At 34.4% G+C, this 20,818-nt stretch overlaps 2 protein-coding genes across 5 annotated transcripts in view; both read left to right on the forward strand.

Moving 5' to 3' along the window:
* The first annotated feature begins 844 nt into the window (after window positions 1-844).
* LOC131992093 (cyclin-dependent kinase 2-associated protein 1) lies at window positions 845-7,555 on the forward strand. 2 transcript variants are annotated; one of them, XM_059357490.1, is made up of 4 exons: window positions 845-1,099; window positions 4,561-4,661; window positions 6,110-6,236; window positions 6,909-7,555. In XM_059357490.1, exons 1-4 carry the CDS (start codon window positions 1,057-1,059, stop codon window positions 6,974-6,976), a joined length of 339 nt encoding a protein of 112 aa, XP_059213473.1. In that variant the 5' UTR covers window positions 845-1,056; the 3' UTR covers window positions 6,977-7,555. The 2 variants fall into 2 exon arrangements, with proteins under 2 accessions (XP_059213473.1, XP_059213472.1); XM_059357489.1 differs by lacking the exon at window positions 845-1,099 and adding an exon at window positions 1,717-1,871.
* A 3,122-nt stretch (window positions 7,556-10,677) lies between these two features.
* LOC131992079 (M-phase phosphoprotein 9) overlaps window positions 10,678-20,818 on the forward strand; it is a 40,889-nt gene continuing 30,748 nt past the window's right edge. For all 3 annotated transcript variants that reach the window (XM_059357467.1, XM_059357470.1, XM_059357469.1), the window contains exons 1-5: window positions 10,678-10,774; window positions 13,265-13,536; window positions 15,161-15,308; window positions 16,964-17,053; window positions 17,135-17,622. In XM_059357467.1, the coding sequence (XP_059213450.1) occupies window positions 13,301-13,536; window positions 15,161-15,308; window positions 16,964-17,053; window positions 17,135-17,622 (962 nt within the window). In that variant the 5' untranslated portion in view covers window positions 10,678-10,774; window positions 13,265-13,300. The remainder of the gene's footprint in view (window positions 10,775-13,264; window positions 13,537-15,160; window positions 15,309-16,963; window positions 17,054-17,134; window positions 17,623-20,818) is intronic.

Consider the following 20,818-nt stretch of genomic DNA (forward strand, 5'->3'; position numbering starts at 1 on the left):
TTAATCTATAAATAAAGGAATAAATGGATATGGAAAAAATGTAGAAATAAATAGATAAATGTAGAAATACATACAGAAATAACTGAATATGGAAATGTATATATACAGAAATTGATAAGTAAATGCATAACTACTCGACTATGGAAATTTATGTTGAAATAAAAACTAAAATACGGAAATTAATACATTTTAAATAAAAGCTTATTGCTTTTATTTAAAATGTATTAATTTATACAGAAATGTATAACCAAACGTTTAAAAAAATGAGTGTACAAATAAAGGAATAGATGAAGAAATAAGTACAGAAAATGCTGATTATAGATATATAAATACAGAATAAATGTAATTAAATGCACGAATAATTCAACGTTTATAATTAAACAGGACAATAAATATATATATATATATATTATTTTTTTAACACTTTATTTGTGATTTTTCAATTATACAGAACAATCATATTCTGTTTTACAAATAATCACCAAAAAAAAATCCTGAAAACAGAGACAAATCAATAAATATTTTAAATGTATTTACACGTTTTTGTAGAACTACATTTATTTATTTCATTAAAAAAACATGTTAATATGTTTATATATGTACATATGCTAATTTTACTAGGGTTTTTAAATGTTATAAACCTGTTTCTCCATATATATATATATATAAGGATATATATGTGTGATAATATATTGCAGTTTAGGTGGCAAAACCACTCGTAATATAGGGATATATATGCCAAATAGTACATTTTGCCACCACTTTTGTGACTCCTTTCTCTCAGAGGAGACCTCTGCTCATTCCTGGGGGCCATCCCACTGCTCCAAAAGGGTCAAAGGTCATGACACTGGTCTGGGATTGGGCCAGTGTGTGTCCAACCATGTGGTCAAAGAGCTCCTGATGGGACACACTGAGGATTTAACTCTTTATGTGAGTGGAAGAGGAGCGGACACACATCCACATGCCTCCAGAACAACAGGCTCCTTTATCAACTTTTATTTTAAAAGCACTTTTCTTTATTGTTTAATGTAGAAAAAGCTCTATTCATTCATATACATGCGACAGGAAACAATGGATGCGCCCCCACAGACAAAGACAGGTATCTACAAACCGGCTCTTGTTCTCTATTTTCAGTGTAAAAGTCGTTTATTTACCTTAAACAAACGCATTTAACTCAATTAACGCGGTCAGTTTTAACTTTAAATTCAATACAAACGCTCAAAAAGTCGCCTGGTGACTTTTAAACGTTGCTTCTTTTAATGTGTAAAAAAATGTACTTTAAAAATGTGAAGGAAAAAAAAAAAAAGTCACTTTACAAACATGTTTTTTTTCCACCAAGTGTGTGAAAAGTGTAGTTTAGGGTTAGGGTTAGGGTGTAAAAAAAAAAAAAAAAGTCGCCTGGTGACTTTTAAACGTTGCTTCTTTTAATGTGTAAAAAATGTACTTTAAAAATGTGAAGGAAAAAAAAAAAAGTCACTTTACAAACATGGTTTTTTTTCCACCAAGTGTGTAAAAAGTGCAGTTTAAAGCGGTGCTTTTAGCTTCGCGTTGATCAAATGTGTTAAATGTGTTAAATGCGTCTTAAAAACCGCGTGTGAAAACGGTCATTTTATCGTCAAAATCACGTTTTAACCGTGTTTTTCTCCTCTCTTGATAACCCGCAATGGATAGTAGCAGTGTTAGAAAGCATAGTGGGTGTCAATATAAAGTGACGGCCATATTTGCCGGTGCCGCTGTTGTAAACAAAAAGTGAGAGACAGACGCTTCACTGAATTTCGGGTCATTTTTATTTCTTTAATTTACAATGTCTTTGGGAATGTCTTATAAACCCAATGTCCATCAGCACATTCCGGGAACTTCTGGGAACCAGGGTAAGGAGAAAAAACGGCGGAAAATCAAAGTATCCGTCCGTTAAATCGAGTGTTAAATTCGGGGTCTCGGAGAATACCTGGAGAAAGACCGTGTGTGTAGTTTTTGTCCAGTTATATATATAGGGTCAGATCCTGGGAGCTAGGCTAATTCATATCCGCCATTATTACTAATGTAAAAGAGCGGCATCCGCGATAACCGTTGGCGGAGAACGACCGTTGGGGTGAGAAAACGACCGTTGACGCGATTATCCGTCGCGCGGGGTCCCGTTCCCGCCGGGCGGCTGCCGTTACACGGTGACAAAAATGTATCACTTGTGTCTTCTTGAGCCAGCCTTGTTCCGTTTCCTCCATGATGCTCCTCGGTCGGAGCTGCTGATTGATCTGCCTCTGAATTTTTTTATGACTCTTCGAGGACATCTCGCGTCCGAGGCGGGAAATTACAGCCGAACAAAGCAGCAGGGGAGCGGCGAGGGTGGAGGACAAAACCCTGCTGCCGACCGAGGCTCGCTGCTGCTGCTGGAAGGAAGGAAGGAAGTGTTGGCGGCTTTTGTTTTGGGACACATTGTGATATCTTAAATTTAGAAATTATATGGTGCTTATTAAACTTTAGTTTACAGTAAGAAAATTTTAAAATAGTCTGTGGAATTAAATATTTAGATATCACAATTTCTACTTAAAATATCTTGATTTAATAAAAAAATGTTTTTAGGAGAAATAGTGATTGCTAAATTAAAAAATTATATGTTGCATATTAAACTTAGTCTGTGGAATTAAACAATACGATATTTTAAGTAGAAATTGTGATATCTAAATTTAACAAAAAAATTTTTAGGTAAAATTCTACAAAATTATATGTTGCATATTTAGCTTCAGCTTACAATAAGAACATTTAAAAAAATAGTCTGTGGAATTAAATAATAACATATTTTAAGTAGAAATTGCGATATCTTAAATTTAAAAATTACATGTTGCTTATTAAACTTCAGATTACAGTAAGGAAATTTAAAAAATAGTCTGGAATTGGATAATAAGATATTTTAAGTAGAAATTGTGATATCTAGATTTAATAAAAAATGTTTTTAGGTAAAATTCCGCATTCAAAATCTTGCTTCAAGAAAATTTAAAAGTATTTGTCAGTGGTCGAATTAAGTATTGATTGCTAAATTTAAAAATTATATGTTGCATATTAAACTTTGTCTTACCGTAAGAAAATTTCAAAATAGTCTGTGGAATTAAATAATATATTTTACTATTTTTACTATTATATCTTACTGGAAGGAAGTGTTGGCGTCTTTTGTTTTGGGACACATTGTGATATCTTAAATTTAGAAATTATATGTTGCTTATTGAACTTTAGTTTACAGTAAGAAAATTTCAAAATAGTCTGTGGAATTAAATATTTAGATATCACAATTTCTACTTAAAATATCTTGATTTAATAAAAAATGTTTTTAGGTAAAATAGTCTGTGGAATTAAATAAGATATTTTAAGTAGAAATTGCGATATCTAGATTTAATAAAAAATGTTTTAGGTAAAATTCTGCATTCAAAATCTTATTAGACGGAAGTGTTGGCATCTTTTGTTTTGGGACAAATTGTGATATCTTAAATTTAAAAATATTAAACTTCAGCTTACAGTAAGAAATTTTCAAAATAGTCTGTGGAATTAAATAAGATATTTTAAGTAGAAATTGTGATATCTAGATTTAATAAAAAAATGTTTTTAGGTAAAATTCTGCATTCAAAATCTTACTGGAAATCTTAAATTTAAAATTATATGTTGCATATTAAACTTCAGCTTACAGTAAGAACATTTCAAAATAGTCTGTGGAATTAAATATTGAGATATTTTAAGTAGAAATTGTGATATCTAGATTTAATAAAAAATGTTTTTAGGTAAAATTCTGCATTCAAAATCTTACTTCAAGAAAATGTAAAAGTATTCTTTAAGTATTTGTCTTTTTATTTAAGGGAAGTAGTGATAGCTAAATTTAAAAATACTATATTACAAGTAAAAATGTAGCTTACTCTAAGAAATTATGTTAAAAAATATATATTATTAAGGTAGTAATGCCAGAATTTAAAAATATTGATATTTATTGAAAAAATTGACCTAAACAAGTTCAAACGAAATGGAACAAGCAAAGCTTGATATAACTTAATATTGCAAACATGCAAAATCGAATATCAAATAAAACAAACAAACACATCAACGGCATTCATTTCTTAAATAAAATTTAAATAAAAATCGTATGTCCCTTTATTTTATATGCGGCCTTCTTTAAATTTAAATTTAACAGTAATCTTTTTCCACAGGCTAAAAATAAATGTAAGAATAAAATAACAATAATAAACCAAATGACTAATAATAATATCCTTCAATGAATGTGCAACCATTCAAGCCTTGGACTAGCAAGAAAAAGTGCATAAAGACAACTTTAATTGTTGCTCAGTTTGCTCCACACTGATCTACTGTGTTCAAGCCAAAACACCAGCAGAGCATTCTGGGATTTGTAGTATTATTTGCGCTGTATAATACTGGCGGGCCAGCTCTGGTTGTCATTTGGTATTTCCTCGTGGGCCAAATATAATTATACTGCGGGCCAAATTTGGCCCACGGGCCAGAGTTTGACACCTCTGATGTAGATAAATCTGTTTTTACTGATGTCATCTTGTACTTTGTGAACAGTTGGAAGCCTCCAGTCTCCCTCAGCAGCTAACCTGGCCACGTTGCAGTCCTACAGGCCGCTCCTGAGTGACTATGGACCTCCATCTCTGGGATTCTCACAGGTAATATACTTCTGTTTCACTTTCAATTTCTCCATATGTGAATAGAAATGAGATTAACCAAAGCTGACTAGTACTTCACATCACTGGTAAAAGCAGATTTGCTGGGCCGTTGGCAATCTTGGCAGACATTACTGTCTTTAAGAGGCTGTAGCAGGCTTTTTAAAGCTACAAATGTTTATCATTTAAACTAGATCAGGGGTTCCCAACCTTTTTCTTGAGGGACCCACATTTTTACCATTGTAAACCCTGGTGACCTCCCATTGTCCATTGCTTCTATGAAGCCGAACTCAATGTAACTTTCATGGTACCCTCTCTTTTTCTTTTTGAGATATTCAGGATTTTCGTCTCCCTGACGTTCGCCATTTTTCCATTAGCTCTGTGTTTCTGTTGTTAGGTGAGGTTAGCACTAGGTGAGGTTAGCACTAGGTGAGGTTACCACTAGTTGAGGTTACCGCTGGGTGAGGTTACCACTGGGTGAGGTTAGCGCTAGGTGAGGTTACTGCTAGGTGAGGTTACCGCTAGGTGAGGTTACCGCTAGGTGAGGTTACCGCTAGGTGAGGTTACCGCTAGGTGAGGTTACCACTAGGTGAGGTTACCGCTAGGTGAGGTTACCGCTAGGTGAGGTTACCTCTAGGGGAGGTTACCGCTAGGTGAGGTGTATACTGCAGGAGGGATGTCCTTATTCTTGCGATATAGCCTTTATTTTTAAACTTTTCTATAGTGATTTTTCTATTTAAATAAATTAATAAATGTATATTTTTCCACACTATATTAACAATAAGGGTGTTTCTAAGTGCTTGCCATACAATTGCCGAAAATACAGAAATCTAGAAAATGTCAAAAGGTTTTGAGACCAAATCACAGGATGGATTTTTCTATGGCGTTCCTCCAGGTCTTAGTGTCTTATTGTGGTATTCTGGAGGAAGTTTTGACCATTTTTGATCTATTCTTGAGATAAAAAAAGGTTAAAAAATTGCTGCAATTGAGTATGGGAATGGTCTTCATAAATTCATATCATATAGTTCTAAGCCCTTATACACATGTATATAAATATAAATATGTGTCCACACATTTTTTAATAACAGATTTAGGACTATAGTTAAGCTATAAGACTAAGTGCTGGGCTCCAACTCAAATTAAAACTTAACTTATTGACAAAATAGTTCTATAGTGGGCCTCTAAGGAATTCATGAGAAATTGTAATTAAATAAAATATTACTAATCACTATATTATTCAGTGTCTGTGCTTGCTTGTTTTTCCTCCTTTAAGAGTATTTTATGTTGCATTTAAATATAGTTTAAGTTTTGCATCCCTTATTTATGCTCAGAGAGATCTCTTTTTTTTGTCACTATAAAGTTTTCTGTATTAAAAGTTCCTTCTGCATACCAAAAAACCATGTGAAATGTGTTGAACCTGGCTCATCTTGTTGTGTTTGCTGTGCCGTCAGGGCTCCACCGGCAGCCAAGTGCCTCAGAACAAATATGCAGAGCTGCTGGCCATCATCGAAGAGCTCGGGAAGGAGATCAGGCCCACATATGCTGGAAGTAAGAGTGCAATGGAGAGACTGAAAAGAGGTAAACCTTTATAAGCACCTGCACCTGCATTTATTTCATGTACTTGAACATGACCTGGGTATTTACATTTTATGAAACTTTTTACTTCTACTCCACTACATCTTAAAGACACGGTACAATCAGTACTTTTTTTTCATACTTCAGAATCACTTTAGGGAGATTTGTTTTGCAGCAGGACACACAAGACAAGGTACACAACGATACAAGACAAGGTACACAACGATAACATAATAAGACCCAATAAATATCTAATAAAACACAGTTCAAAGAAACGCCATACGCATATATAAAATCACTGACACATGTTCGTTGCAGAGCTGATACCCCTAAATGGAGAGTTACTACCTAGTATAGATAAAAAATGCAATGTGCAGATGTGCAAGAAACAGACTTGTGAAGATGAGCAATTTGAGGGCTACTTTCTATTAGTTAAATAAATGGCAGTTTTTTTAGTACTTTAATTGCATTTAGCTGATATATTAACTTTAACAAGGTTGCAGGACTTAGACCTGTAATGGAGTATTTTCACAGTGCAGTATTAGTAATTTTACTGAAAAGAAAAAGGATCTCAATACTTCTTCCACCACTAAATATGCAGAACAACCCATGTGCAAAACACACAGTATAATAAAGTGTGTTAATCTAAACTGTATTTGTCCTTCTTCTTCAAAGGAATAATCCATGCCAGAGGGTTGGTGCGTGAATGCTTGGCTGAGACGGAGAGAAATGCGCGCTCCTAGCTACAAACACACATTCCTCCCTGCAAGAAGAAGAAGAAGAAGAACGAACAGTGTGCGTCTCACGAAAAAAAAAACAACAACTTGCATGGCATTTCCTTCAAGAAGAGGAAGTAAATGAACAAAGGATGGGAAAAGCAAGCTCCTAGAGAGAGAGAGAGAGAAAAAAATTCAATGACTCCTGGAGGATCATTTAAATCATGTGTGGGTTACTGGAATTCATGAGAGGGTATCATGTGTTTTTATGCCCCACTTTTGGGATCTTAATTTTGACTTCATATTTAAAACCATTGATTTATGCATGCGAACGGGCCCGGGGGTTAACTGTAGACAGTGCATGGCTTGTACAGGGGTAGATGGAAAGGACTTGTTTTTGATAGTATTTTGGTCTGTTTTTCAGACCCTTAAAAAAACACACATGACAGAGTGAGTGCGTGCGCGAGGGGCAAAGATGTGCCATATGCATCGGTTCATTCATGTTGAGGTTGGTTTTGGTATAAAAGAAAAAAAAAAGGAAAATGCTGTTACTTGCATCTTTGTATGTATTTATTACTCAGTGTAATAAATTGTATTTTCAATAGAGTTGTCATTGTGTGATTCAGTGCATATTGAACTTTCATTATCTAGTTTTGATGAGCATGTACACTACTGGTCAAAAGTTTTAGAACACCCCAACTTTTCCAGAATTTAATTGAAAATTATGCAGTTTAATGTCTCAGTGTACTCTGAAATTAATGCACATTTGCAAAATTTAAAATTCTTTATTGAGCATGATAGTGTTTTGAAAGTAAAAAAAAGATTCAAAATCACATTTTATGTTGGCCTAAAGGACTAAAAAAAGACACCAAAAGACACAAAATGACTAAAAAAAGACACAAAATGACCAAAAAAGACACAAAATGACTTAAAAAAGACACAAAATGACCAAAAAAGACACAAAATGACCAAAAAAAGACACAAAATGACCAAAAAAAGACACAAAATGACCAAAAAAAGACACCAAAAGACACAAAATGATTAAAAAAAAGACACAAAATGACAAAAAAAGACACAAAATGACCAAAAAAAAGACACAAAATGACGTACAAAGACATGAAAAGAATTAGAAAATGGACAAAATAGCCCAAGACTCCATAGAGTTAAGTTGTTAACCCATTTCTTGTTCCCTGAAAAAGGCCTACTTGTATAATTCTGAAATGTACATTATTTTTCAGTTTTGGTTAAGCTTACCTTTTTTATTTACCTCTGGCAGTTCACCACTTACCTTTGGACCCTTTCAAGCTGTTCTTTTGACTTGAACTGCTTGAATTTCAATAAAAAACTGGAAAAATTGGGGTGTTTTTACACTACTTTTGACCAGTAGTGTATGTCTTCCCAATCTATTTTCCTACAGTGATTTGAAGATGCAGGGATTCTTTTATTTGCTGTCTTTGCTGTGTGACAAGAACCTCAAATCCCTCCAGATGTTCTTCTGTGTGTGAAAATAAGTGAATGATTGGCAAATTGTAAAGCCCCATGGATAAAAGTGTTTTTTCATCCTAGAACTGGCAAAAGAAAGGAGGAAGAAAGTTTTCATATGTTATGACCCATTAAAGTCATTAAATAATATAAGAATAATTTACACCATGTATGTACAGAAGCAGAGGTGGAGGAAGTACTCTAATATTTTACACAAGTAAAAGTGGCAATTCTACAGTGTAGAAATACTGTACGATTAAAAGTAATCAAAATGTTTCTTCTGACTTGAAACTCCATGCCGAGTAATAGTACAAACATAATGGCATCTTAGCATACTTAAAGTACCAAAAGTAAAGGTACTCTATACAGAATGGCCCATTTTAGATGAATATTTATTATAAAAAGGGCCACAAATAGTACAACAAATTAGAGAAACTTGCACTTAATTGTGCAAAAAGATAGAACAATACAAACTATTTGTATTTTTTTATATTACGATTTTTTTAAATTAATATTTATTGTTCAATTATTGTTTCATTATAATTACATTATATAATATACATAACTACTATAATACTATATTTTTACATGTAAAATGTTCATACAGTGGTGCATATATAAGTTAAACGAATACAACTAATAAAATAAATAATTATTAAAAATAAAAATTTAAGTTACAGGAAAGTAAAATCCTGTTTTAAAAAAAATCAACCTTTTCCGTTTCGAAAATGTCTACCTCTCTTTATCTTGAAATGGAATAGTTTGTTCCTTATCAAATATTATGGTACACATGAAGTTAGAAAAAATATATGACTTGTTCACACCAAGTACAGGAATATAGACTAATATTTCTGAAACTTTCTAATGTTTTGTATATATTATTTCGTCACCCTGTTAAAATAATCGCCTAACTCATTTTTTCAAGTTTTGCAGGAAACAAAAAACTTCACCAAAAGTGTAACATATAACATTTATTGATCATTTCACTCAAAAAGGATGTAAAATAGTAATAACACTGTGTGTAAATGATGTAACTTAAGAGAAATAAATGACTTAGGCAATTTTTTGAACATGCCTTTGTGACTTAAGCAAGATATGGTAACACTTTATTTTGAAGGTGTCTACATAAGAGTCACACAAGCCTGTCAGAAACATGACATGACAAGTATCATGAGCATTAATGTTACTTCAAAGTGTCATTAATGTTCATGACACATCCCATGTCATGTTTATGACACGCTCATGTCACTCTTGTGTAGACACCTTAGAGTAAAGCGTTACCAATATTTGTGTCAACAATAAAACACTGATAAACTAAACTGATAACTAAACAATCTCCCTCTAGCTCTTCTTTGCTGGGTTCTTATCTGATGAACATGAATGTGGCAAATTGTCAAAGAAGTGATGATCTTAAAGGGGTAAAATCACATGATCTGATCATGAGGAGATGATTTAGGCAAAAAAAAATAAAAAAACAATTTGACAAAAAATGACTTAGGCGATTATTTAACACAGTAGTTCTCAACCTTTTTGAGTCGCGACCCCCAATTTAACATGCATGTTGTCCGCGACCCCTGCTCACTTCAGATCACCCAAAAAAGAAACAAAATTACCTAAAAAAGGAAACAAAATGACCAAAAAAGACACAAAATGACTAAAAAAGACACAAAAAGACCAAAAAAGACACAAAATGACTAAAAAAAGACAAAATGACCAAAATAGACACAAAATGACTAAAAAAAGACACAAAATGACCAAAAAAAGAAACAAAATGACCAAAAAAGTCACAAATTGGCCACAAAATGATAAAAAAAAAAGACACAAAAGGATAAAAAAAAAAGACAAAAAAAAAATGCCACAAAATGACCAAAAAACACACAAAATGACAAAAAAAAGACATTAAGTGACCAAAAAGACTAAAACACATTAACACATGAACACTTTAACACAGTGGAGACAGAGCTGACTTCCTAAATGATTTGGCGACCCCCAGAAATCATCTCGCGACCCCAATTGGGGTCCCGACCCCAAGGTTGAGAATAGCTGATTTAACAGACGATTTGTGTCTGTGGCTTTTCCTCTCAGTCAGCTTTTGTCCCATCCAGATGTGTGCTCCTCTTCCACTCCGCCGCAGCCAATCAAAACGAAGGAGTGAGAGTGACGACCAATCACAGCGCTGTATTTTTGATTGGAGCTCGACCAATGGGGGCGCGCCGCTGTGAACGGTTACAGCAGCCAGAGATCACTGCAGTGCAGTAGCCAACCAGCAACCAGCTAGCAACCAGCTAGCTAGCTCGTCTACTCACACAGAAATATGGATGAAACGATGTTACAAGTCAACGGGTATGATAACTAGTATTTAATATTTTTCCGCCATTCTTTCTAATACAAAACAGTGTTTATATGCCTGTTTATATGTGTTAATATGTATCCCGCGCTGTCCAGCTTGCCTACGAGCTGCTTACAAACCTGTAATAAACCAACTTAGCTCAACTTAGCTAGCTGGCTAACCAATAGCTTGTCAGTGCTAGGTTAGCACTAGCTAACATGTTAGCTACTGCTAACACAGCCTCCTGCGGAGTTGAGAGTCAACTTTATCGGGCTGCTGGCTGGCTTGACACCGTAGCTAAAGATGCTAACGAAGCTAGCATTGTGTAATTGTATAATTGCTAATTATAGCTGTGTGTCTGTGCCTTGTTGATTGTGTTGAAGCTGGTTGTTATTCAGTCAAACATGGCTTGTTCTGACAAGCTTGTCACAGGAAATACAGGTCATGACAGACAGATAGAGAAAAGATGTGATAATGCAAAAATATTTCACACACTGGCTTGAAAAAATAAAATGTTCATACAGTGGTGCATATATAAGTTAAACAAATACAACTAATAAAAGAAATATAATTAAATAATTGTTTAAAATAAAAATGTAAGTTACAGGAAAGTAAAATCCTGTTTTAAAAAAAATCAACCTTTTTCATTTTGAAAATGTCTACCTCCCTTTATCTTGAAATTGAATAGTTTGTTCCTTATCAAATATTATGGTACACATGAATTTGGAAAAAAATATATGACTTGTTCACAGCAAGTACAGGAATATAGACTAATATTTCTGAAACTCTCTAATGTTTTGTATATATTATTATTTCGTCACCCTGTTAAAATAATCGCCTAACAATTTTTTTCAAGTTTTGCAGGAAACACAAAAAACTTCACCAAAAGTGTAACATATGACATTTATTGATCATTTCACTCAAAAAAGATGTAACAAACGATGCCTATTAGCATAGTAATAACACTGTGTGTAAATTATGTAACTTAAGAGAAATAAATGACTTAGGCAATTTTTGAAAAGGTTCGTTAATATTTTGTTGAATGTTTACAGCAGATTTAAAGGTAGAAATATGACATGGATTGTTTATTCTAAACTGTAATAGCTGTGTTGTAAACAGCTGTTTTTTTCTATTGTTGTGACTGATGAGATTCAACATTAATTTAACATGTAACCACACGTGTTAAAAGCAGAGTAATATACAGATGATAATACAGAATAAATACAATGTACACAATGTGAATACACAAGTACAAGTACATGTTTATACAGTAAATAGGGCTGCAGGATATGAGAAATCTATGCAATATGCAATAATATTGAATATTGTGTTTATGATATTGTAATAAATTGATATTTAAGTGTACTAAGTTCTGCCATTCTGCTGCTTTTATTATACGCTATAATATAGCTTGTTGAATTAAAATAAGTAAATAAATGAAGGAAATTATTTCCATCATTCATCTAACAAATTGAACATTGGATTAAATACAGTGGGCACCCAAAAAAATAATGAGAATTGCATTTTTAAGTTGCAACTAACAGTCCGTCGTAATATGTTTTTCACAGGAAACTGACATTTTATTGACAATAAAAAAGGAAATCTTTTGTAACTCTAGTATACAGTATGAGCCGTTTGAACATGGCAGGCAGTCGTATAGTATAAAATGCAAATAGTAGATGTTAAATACAGAAAAAACAGCTGGAGGTATGATATGAATACGGTCTATATGCTATAGTCCGATATGTCCAGGATAGACAATAATTTTCATTATGGATTGAGCTGTTGATTATTTTCTACAATCTTGAGTCCAATAAATTGGGATGCTGTGGAAAACAAAAATAAAACAGATTGAAAATAGTAGTTGATTATGAAAATATTAACATTACATGATATATCTCTGTTAATTAGTTAATCAATTAGTTGACTTATCATTGCAGCCCTTGTATAAACATAGCAGTAGGTAGTGCATCTAGTCAAGTATAAAATACAGTGTGAAGAGTTTAATTACATGTAATGCTAATGGTAGACATCATATACAGAATAAACAGCTGGAAGAATACGGTATATACCATATAGATTAGATATGTAAAGTTTTTTTAAATACTTTTAAATCCAAACTAAGAGTTATTGAGGCCAATTCCATAACATGCACTTGTTTCTCATGACGTGTTTAAGGTCTGCATGTTATGTAAATATGTAACTGTAATCTGTGTTTGCTGCCTCTTGGCCAGGGCTCCCTTAAAGAAAAAGAGGTTCTTAATCTCAATGGGATATTCCCTAGTTAAATAAAGGTTAAATAAAAAAATAAAATAAAAAATGTAAAGTACAGTATAAATATGAATACATTTTACATCGGTATATACAGTATTGTCAGTAGAATGGGTATGGAGAGTGTAGTTTATATCGTAAAAGTAAAAAAGTGTATGTGCAGTAGTTTGGCAGTGTTTACCCTCCACATCACATGTCTGACGGCCTCTTGTCTCCCCTCTCCTGGTCTCCAGCTGTCAGACTGACCCCCGCTGCATGGGCCCATAAACATGTCCACAGATGACAGTATCTCTGAGGATGTGTCCAGCTCGGGGGCCTTGAGCCATTGCCATGTCAGTGCTGACGGGGATGTGGGTAAGGAGAGCGAGGCCTCCCTGGTGTCCTCTGAGGGGACATCGGCCTCGGGGCTGGCCGTCTCAGAGGACAGACGCACAACCTCCCAAACAACAGGAGGCACTGTGGCGAGCAGGCCCATGGACATCACACCAGCATGCAACAAGATCAGGTGCAGTCAACACAAACACAAACAAAAATGTACCTGCATGCCAAATCTGGTCCAGGACATCGTGCCAGGTGGTACTAGTCTCCTCACTATTTTCTAATTCACAATGAAAAAATGCAATTGCACTGTTTTTTAACTGTACATTCTCATTACTTGTTAACATGTACATGTAGATATGCAAGTGTTCGTTCGTACGCTTGTGTGTGTCTATGTGTATCGGTGTACAGATATGCAAGTGTTGATACATAGAATTGATATCATGAAAATGAGAAATTAGTCTGAAGGAAATGGGTAGTTCTGAGTTTGAGTTTCGATTTTGATTTCTGACCTGTTAATATTGTTTAAAGAAGTGGGGTGGGATTGAACAAGTTTTTACTTCTTCCCACCCCTTTTCAAATATGTTGTGGCATTTTTATAGAGTGCTTGGCGGCCTTATCAGTGCAGGAGTCACTAGGGCTGACTCCTGTTGATGCATTATTATTATTATTGTATTGTTGTTGCATATTTGAAATAAATCATTCAAATCAAATCAAATCAAATACATGTCAGGTGTCAGAGTGCATACAAAAAGCATGTTTTTGTATGCCAGGGGAGGGTTTTTTTCGTTTGATTTGATAAATATTATTGATGTTTTGTTTACTGGTCCCTGGCCTCCTGTCATATTGTGAAAGTGGCCCCCGGTCAAAGCAAGTTAACGTCCCTGCTGTATTTCCTCGGTGCTGAAATACAGAAAAAATCAGTGGTCAGTAGACTCATCTTTTATTAGAAAGGAATTTAAGTTTTCTCCCACATAAACATGATTTCTAAAAAAAATAATGTATTCCTTTTGATAGATCATTGTTTTAGTTTTGTGAATGTCCCCTGAACTTCACAGTAAATTCTAATTTAATAGCATTACATTAAATATAAAGAATCATGGGATGAGATGCAGTATGCAGCTGTGTCCAGTCTTGTTAAGGTATAGAAAAAAAAATCCAAAACAGGTATTATGCGGTTTTATTTTATTTTCTTATCATGTATTTTTGTGTGCAAGTCAGGATATATCAGCCAAACTGGTGTTGATATGATTATCTCTTTTTGTCATAAGTATGTTTTGTATTGTGTGAATATTAAACAAACTGGTGTTGGTTAATTCCTATTGAACATTTAATATTAAGCTTTTATCTGTTTTTGCAAATTAATATAATAAAATATAAATGTTAATTGCTAATTAACATTTATATATATTAAGTAAGCTGATATATGTGATACATATCTCTATAAGCTGAGAGATTGCTAATAACACAAACAATCACACAGCAATGTATTGTATCACTTAAACAGTTCAAATATCTCCTCCGGAATCTATGAAGACACAAATATTGTTTATTTATGATGTTTAATCCCGGCTCGAGAATATGCATATTATCCATATCTTTTACAACCCCAGTTCCCAAAAAGTTGGGATTTTCTATATCCTATGAGACATACATTCAATTAATTACAGCACAGAGACAAGATATCTAATGCTTAAACTGGGAGAGCTTTGTTTTTTGTATGCACTCATTTTGAATTTGATACATTCTGTTTTTTTATATCACAATACTTAGCTATATTATGTGAATTAATATAATCTGGTTTATTGCAGGAGTCTTTGTTTGAGCACAGATGAAGCATTTGAACAAGGGAAGAGCCTCCCATTCATCAACCCCAGCTCCCTGGAGACCCTCCGGGCTTTGGTGCAGGAGATCCAGAGCAGCGGAGAGACCGACCCCGAGATCTGGAAGGATTGTGAGGTTAGTAAAGCAGCACAGAGCCTGAACAGCAGCAGTTGTAGTAGAATGTGGAAGTGAGAGTGTAAATGATGACGTTAAAGGTGAAGTCTGGGGTTAGCTGCTGTGCCAGTTGTTCTTGTGCGCCGCATTTGGCAGCTGCCAGCCTCATTTTTGAGCTGTCACTTTTATTTTTTTGTGTGCATCACACCTGACAGTAAGACAAATACACACACACACACACATAACCACACTGCAGCTGATCTTTTCAGACACAGGGTGTGATTTGCAGGGAGCAGACAACTGTGTTGTGATGTGCTACAACACAAAGACACTTCACTGCAGAGTTCACCAGGATTCAGGCCTTTAAGCTTGCATACCTGCTGGGAAAAACTCTTTCCTTTCTGATCGTTTATGAAATGTATTTTGTAAATTATTATATGGCCAAATCATGAGAGAATGTATGTTCTTCTGCATTTCACTTCTCCTGCTCTGATGAGAGATTGTATCATTATCACAGTGGTGCACAGCTGCTTCCCCTCACACATACACACATGCATATGTGCACTCAAGCATTATGCAGTCAAATCACTAAAAGGCTCTGCAGTATAAAGATGAAAAGAAAGGTCATGGATTTTTTTTTTTTTTTACAAAGATCACCATTACATGTTCATACACTGAAAAAAGAACCAACTCAATTGAATTGTTTCATTTGGTAACACCTAAATGAATGAAGTTCTTTCAAATTAATTTAATAAGTTAGATTAACACAATTGATTTTAAATTAATTTGAAAGAACTTAATTCATTTAGGTGTTACCAAATGAAACAATTCAATTAAGTTGGTTCAACTATTTTCTTTTTTCAGTGTAGCTGTATTTTTTGTATTTTCTGTGTTTTCTTTCTTCTGTTTTTATGGATTAACAATTTGGAACTTTGGGCTATTTTGGCCCTTTTGAATCCTTAATAACATATAAGACGTAAAATGAGAAGAACATCTAGTTCTATATTTTAATACTAAATATATTTGACTGTATCTCCGGTTTTACTTGGTCCATCATCATCAAACAAAAACTGGCCTCAAGGAGTTTCAAGTCAGTGCTTTTATAGGGAAGCTGACGGCAGCGTGACGTCATAAATATTAATAAAATGTAAATGACAAAAAACAAAAAGGCAGGTCAAAGGCAAATAAGGAATGTCAGTGTACAGTACAGGCCAAAAGTTTGGACACACCTTCTCATTCAATGCGTTTTTCTTTATTTTCATGACTATTTACATTGTAGATTCTCACTGAAGGCATCAAAACTATGAATGAACACATATGGAATTATGTACTTAACAAAAAAAGTGTGAAATAACTGAAAACATGTCTTGTATTTTAGATTCCTCAAAGTAACCACCCTTTGCTTACTAGAATATAAGACATGTTTTCAGTTATTTCACACTTTTTTGTTAAGTACATAATTCCACGTGTTCATTGATAGTTTTGATGAATTTACAATGTAAATAGTCATGAAAATAAAGGAAAAACATTGAATGAGAAGGTGTGTCCAAACTTTTGGCCTGTACTGTATATTGTCTGTGCTTAAAGTTTACCATATCTCTGCCACAGCTGTTTTTATCATCTTTATGTGACTCATGATGGTACATGATGCTTAAATAGTTTTCTTCCTGCAACAGGGCCGATGGCTGCATCTGTTTCAGCTGGTTGAGAAGCAATACCAAGAGCAAATACTCGCTCAGCAAGAACAATACCAGTGCCAAATACAGGTTAGTCTGCATTCAGTGCATTCTGCATTTCATGATGTAAAAATAAATGTTTATCCGCTGAAACAATGTGCTTTTTTCCAGTTGATTCAGGATGAAATCAAAGCCCTGGTCCAGCTCCAGAACCGCCAGTCGAGCATCCAGCCTCACGCAGAGTTCTCTCCAACTTCGGTGACCAAATCCAGCACCAACACAAAGGACTATATTTTCCCGCTCATCTCCAGTGACTGCACAGTCCCCAAACATCTGGCCAGTGACAATGACGGCCTGGCAGCCCCGGCCCTCACCCCGTTCAGCTCCCCGTCACCTCCGCTCCAGAGATCAGACAACGGCAACCAGGGGGAGGAGCGGGCCACCACCGTGCTCAGCAGCGGCTACGGGACTCTTTCTGCTTGGGACACGGGTCTGGAACCTGCTGGGTCTCCGGGGGAAGACGAGGAAAGGAGGGAGAAGCACCATTGGTCCCCTCACTTCCAGGAAGACACAGAGACAACTGTGATTGGTTGCCAGCAGGATTTTGCTCATGAGAGGACTCTCGGAGTGGATGAAACTAACCAGCAGAGAACCTCTGGGTGAGTCTGAATATTTTTTTTTGCAAAACTCCAGATCCCCCCCAAGAGGTCTTCAATGGTATTAAAAAAAGCCTTAAATTGAATGTTTAAAAGTCTTAAATATTGTTTCTAGGCCATCATAGGCAATGCTGTTAGTAATACAATGTTGTTGTTTTTTTATCTCTTTTTAGAGAAAACAGGCTAGAAAAGTCCCAGGAACTTTTGTTTCTGACCTGTTCAAAATTAATTTGAATATTTTTTGCAAAACTCCAGATCCCCCCCAAGAGGTCTTCAATGGTATTAAAAAAGCCTTAAATTGATTAAAAGTCTTAAATATTGTTTCTAGGCCATCATAGGCAATGCTGTTAGTAATACAATGGGTTTTTTTTTATCTCTTTTTAGAGAAAACAGGCTAGAAAAGTCCCAGGAACTTTTGTTTCTGACCTGTTAAAAATTAATTCGAATATTTTTTGCAAAACTCCAGATCCCCCCCAAGAGGTCTTCAATGGTATTAAAAAAAAATTGAATGTTTAAAAGTCTTAAATATTGTTTCTAGGCCACCATAGGCAATGCTGTTAGTAATTCAATGTTTTTTTTGGATCTCATTTTAGAGAAAACAGGCTAGAAAAGTCCCAGGAACTTTTGTTTCTGACCTGTTCAAAATTAATTCGAATATTTCTTGCAAAACTCCATATCCCCCCCAAGAGGTCTTCAATGGTATTAAAAAAAGCCTTAAAATGAATGTTTAAAAGTCTTAAATATTGTTTCTAGGCCATCATAGGCAATGCTGTTAGTAATACAATGTTTTTTTTTTGGATCTCATTTTAGAGAAAACAGGCTAGAAAAGTCCCAGGACTGTTGTTCCTGACCTGTTCTTTTTTATTTTATTTTATCTTTATTGAGGCCAACAGGTTACATAAAACATAGGATATTTTCCCTTCTTAAAAAACAAAACATAATTTCTCTTATATGTACAGGTTCCTGATACATAGGAAAAGCAAAGAAAGGAAAAGAAAACTAAATCATAGAAAAGAGAACCATCAGGATTTTCATTCTGTATCCATAGAAAAACATCAATATCAGTTTTCTTCCCAGGCCCAATTTTTTAACATTTTTATGTATTAACATTGTGAACAGTTCGAACATAAGAGGGAGTTTCACTTTAATAAATAAATAAATAAATAAAGATAAAGGGACATGCATATACATAGATAATTACAACAAGACAAAAACAAAAAATACTCAAACTAAATCTGATCTTAGGCCTATATGATCAACATACCCAGTCCATTTAGACCATATTCTAGAAAATTTGTCAGTCTGGATTTTGAGGGAGTAGGATAACTTTTCCAGTGTATATATATCATGGACCACATGACATGACATCCTGACCTGTTCAAAAGTCATTCTGTCTTTATCAGTTGATTCTTCCATCCAGATTTTGCTGCTTATCTGGTACAGTTTGTGTTTGACAAAGTATATAACCTGCAATTACTTCTTTTTGTGCACCACTTTGAAGAAGCAGAAACAGCAAACAGTGAACAAACAGTCTTTTATTTGCACATTCATCAGTTTATGGAGGAACGTTATCATTCAGTTGGAGGTTTATTTCTGAATCTAAGTCAAATATAGATAGATAGACAGACAGACAGACAGACAGACAGACAGACAGACAGACAGACAGACTTTATTTATCCCAAGCTGGGAAATTACAGTGTAGCAGCAGCATTACACACAGAGACAATGACAACACAATTAAATAAAAAGAACAACCTAGGCATACTTCAAGCAATAAAATATAAAAATACAATAAAAAATAAAGTGTCTAAAGAAGGAGTATGTATTAAGTAGTAGAATAGAATTCCAGTGCAGAATAAATATGGATATACAGTATAAAAATGTTGATGCTATGAAACAAATGAGGTGCAATGAACAGTGTGCATAAAAAACACATAAAGTGCATAGACAGTATGTAATGAACCAGACTATTATTTGTTATTGTACAGTGTGATGGCATATTCACTCTCTTTTAGCTCTGTCTTTGGTCTCTACCAACTCCTCAGTAAAATATCTATCTCTTTAGCTGCTAATGCTCCATTGGGGTCACCAGCTGGTCTCTAAATGTGTCGAGGTGTGTTTCCATCCAACAGTTTTTCAGATTAAGTGAATACATTACGTACATGAGGCATTTGATCCACTGTATCCTCTGCTTTTAAGAGATTTTTCTCTGAAAACAAACCAGTGCCTGCTGCTGGCACAAACAGCACAATTAAAAGGAATTACTGTTATATTGTGTTTGAAAGTACTGACAAAAAATGTTTATGAATATCATTAAAGTCATGGAGTTGGTCAAAAATACTAGACCATATCCTCTCAACTGGTTTACAGTAGGGGTGTGCCATATCGTATCGTTCACAATAATATCTGTATATTTTTTTTATGGTTAAAAAAATGCATATCATGATATTGGCAACGTTCCTACTTCTTGATGTAGTGGTTAAAGTTGTTTTAATCACAAAAAGCTACTTACTTCCTGTCGTTAAACACATGCAGCTTTCAAAATAAGAGCACGGTGTGTTAACAGAATCCACCACAGAATTTCCAAGAAGACTGTCAAAATAAGATGCCTTAAATAAAACATACAAGAACCTTTATTCTCCTTTACAAAATGTCATTAAAATATGCCCCCGGAACCCCTAAATGGTTATTTTTTATTATTTGCTCATACTCAAGAGTCAAGAGTAAACATTTTTGTATTTGGCAACTGTTGAGATTTGCACTTTAAACTACATTTTTAAATTTTAATTATTCATACAGACTAAAAAATCATATCTTTTTAAGTATTTCCTAATACCGGCAAGAATATCGTTATTGTAAAATTAGCCTGCAATATCGTGATATTTTTTTAGGGCCATATCGCCCAGCCCTAGTTTACATTGATATATTTTATACTTTGGCTAGTCTTAAACACACAGTATGTAATGTTCTGCCTCTATGCGGACTCCCTATCAAATCAATAACAAAAGCTTTTGCTGGTTAGGAATTCTTCGGTGTTCATCTTTCAGGAGGTTTTTTTTATCCACAGAGGTCTCCTCCTCTCCAAAACAAACAGACTCACTGATGATTACAACCAGTAAAAACACTGAATAAAGTAGTTTCAGGATAAAAGTCTGTTTCTTTGATTGGGTTTGGTGGGTACAGGATGTCCTGCAGGGGC

Source organism: Centropristis striata, chromosome 19 (assembly GCF_030273125.1).
Source record: "Centropristis striata isolate RG_2023a ecotype Rhode Island chromosome 19, C.striata_1.0, whole genome shotgun sequence".
NCBI classification, from domain to species: Eukaryota; Metazoa; Chordata; class Actinopteri; order Perciformes; family Serranidae; genus Centropristis; species Centropristis striata.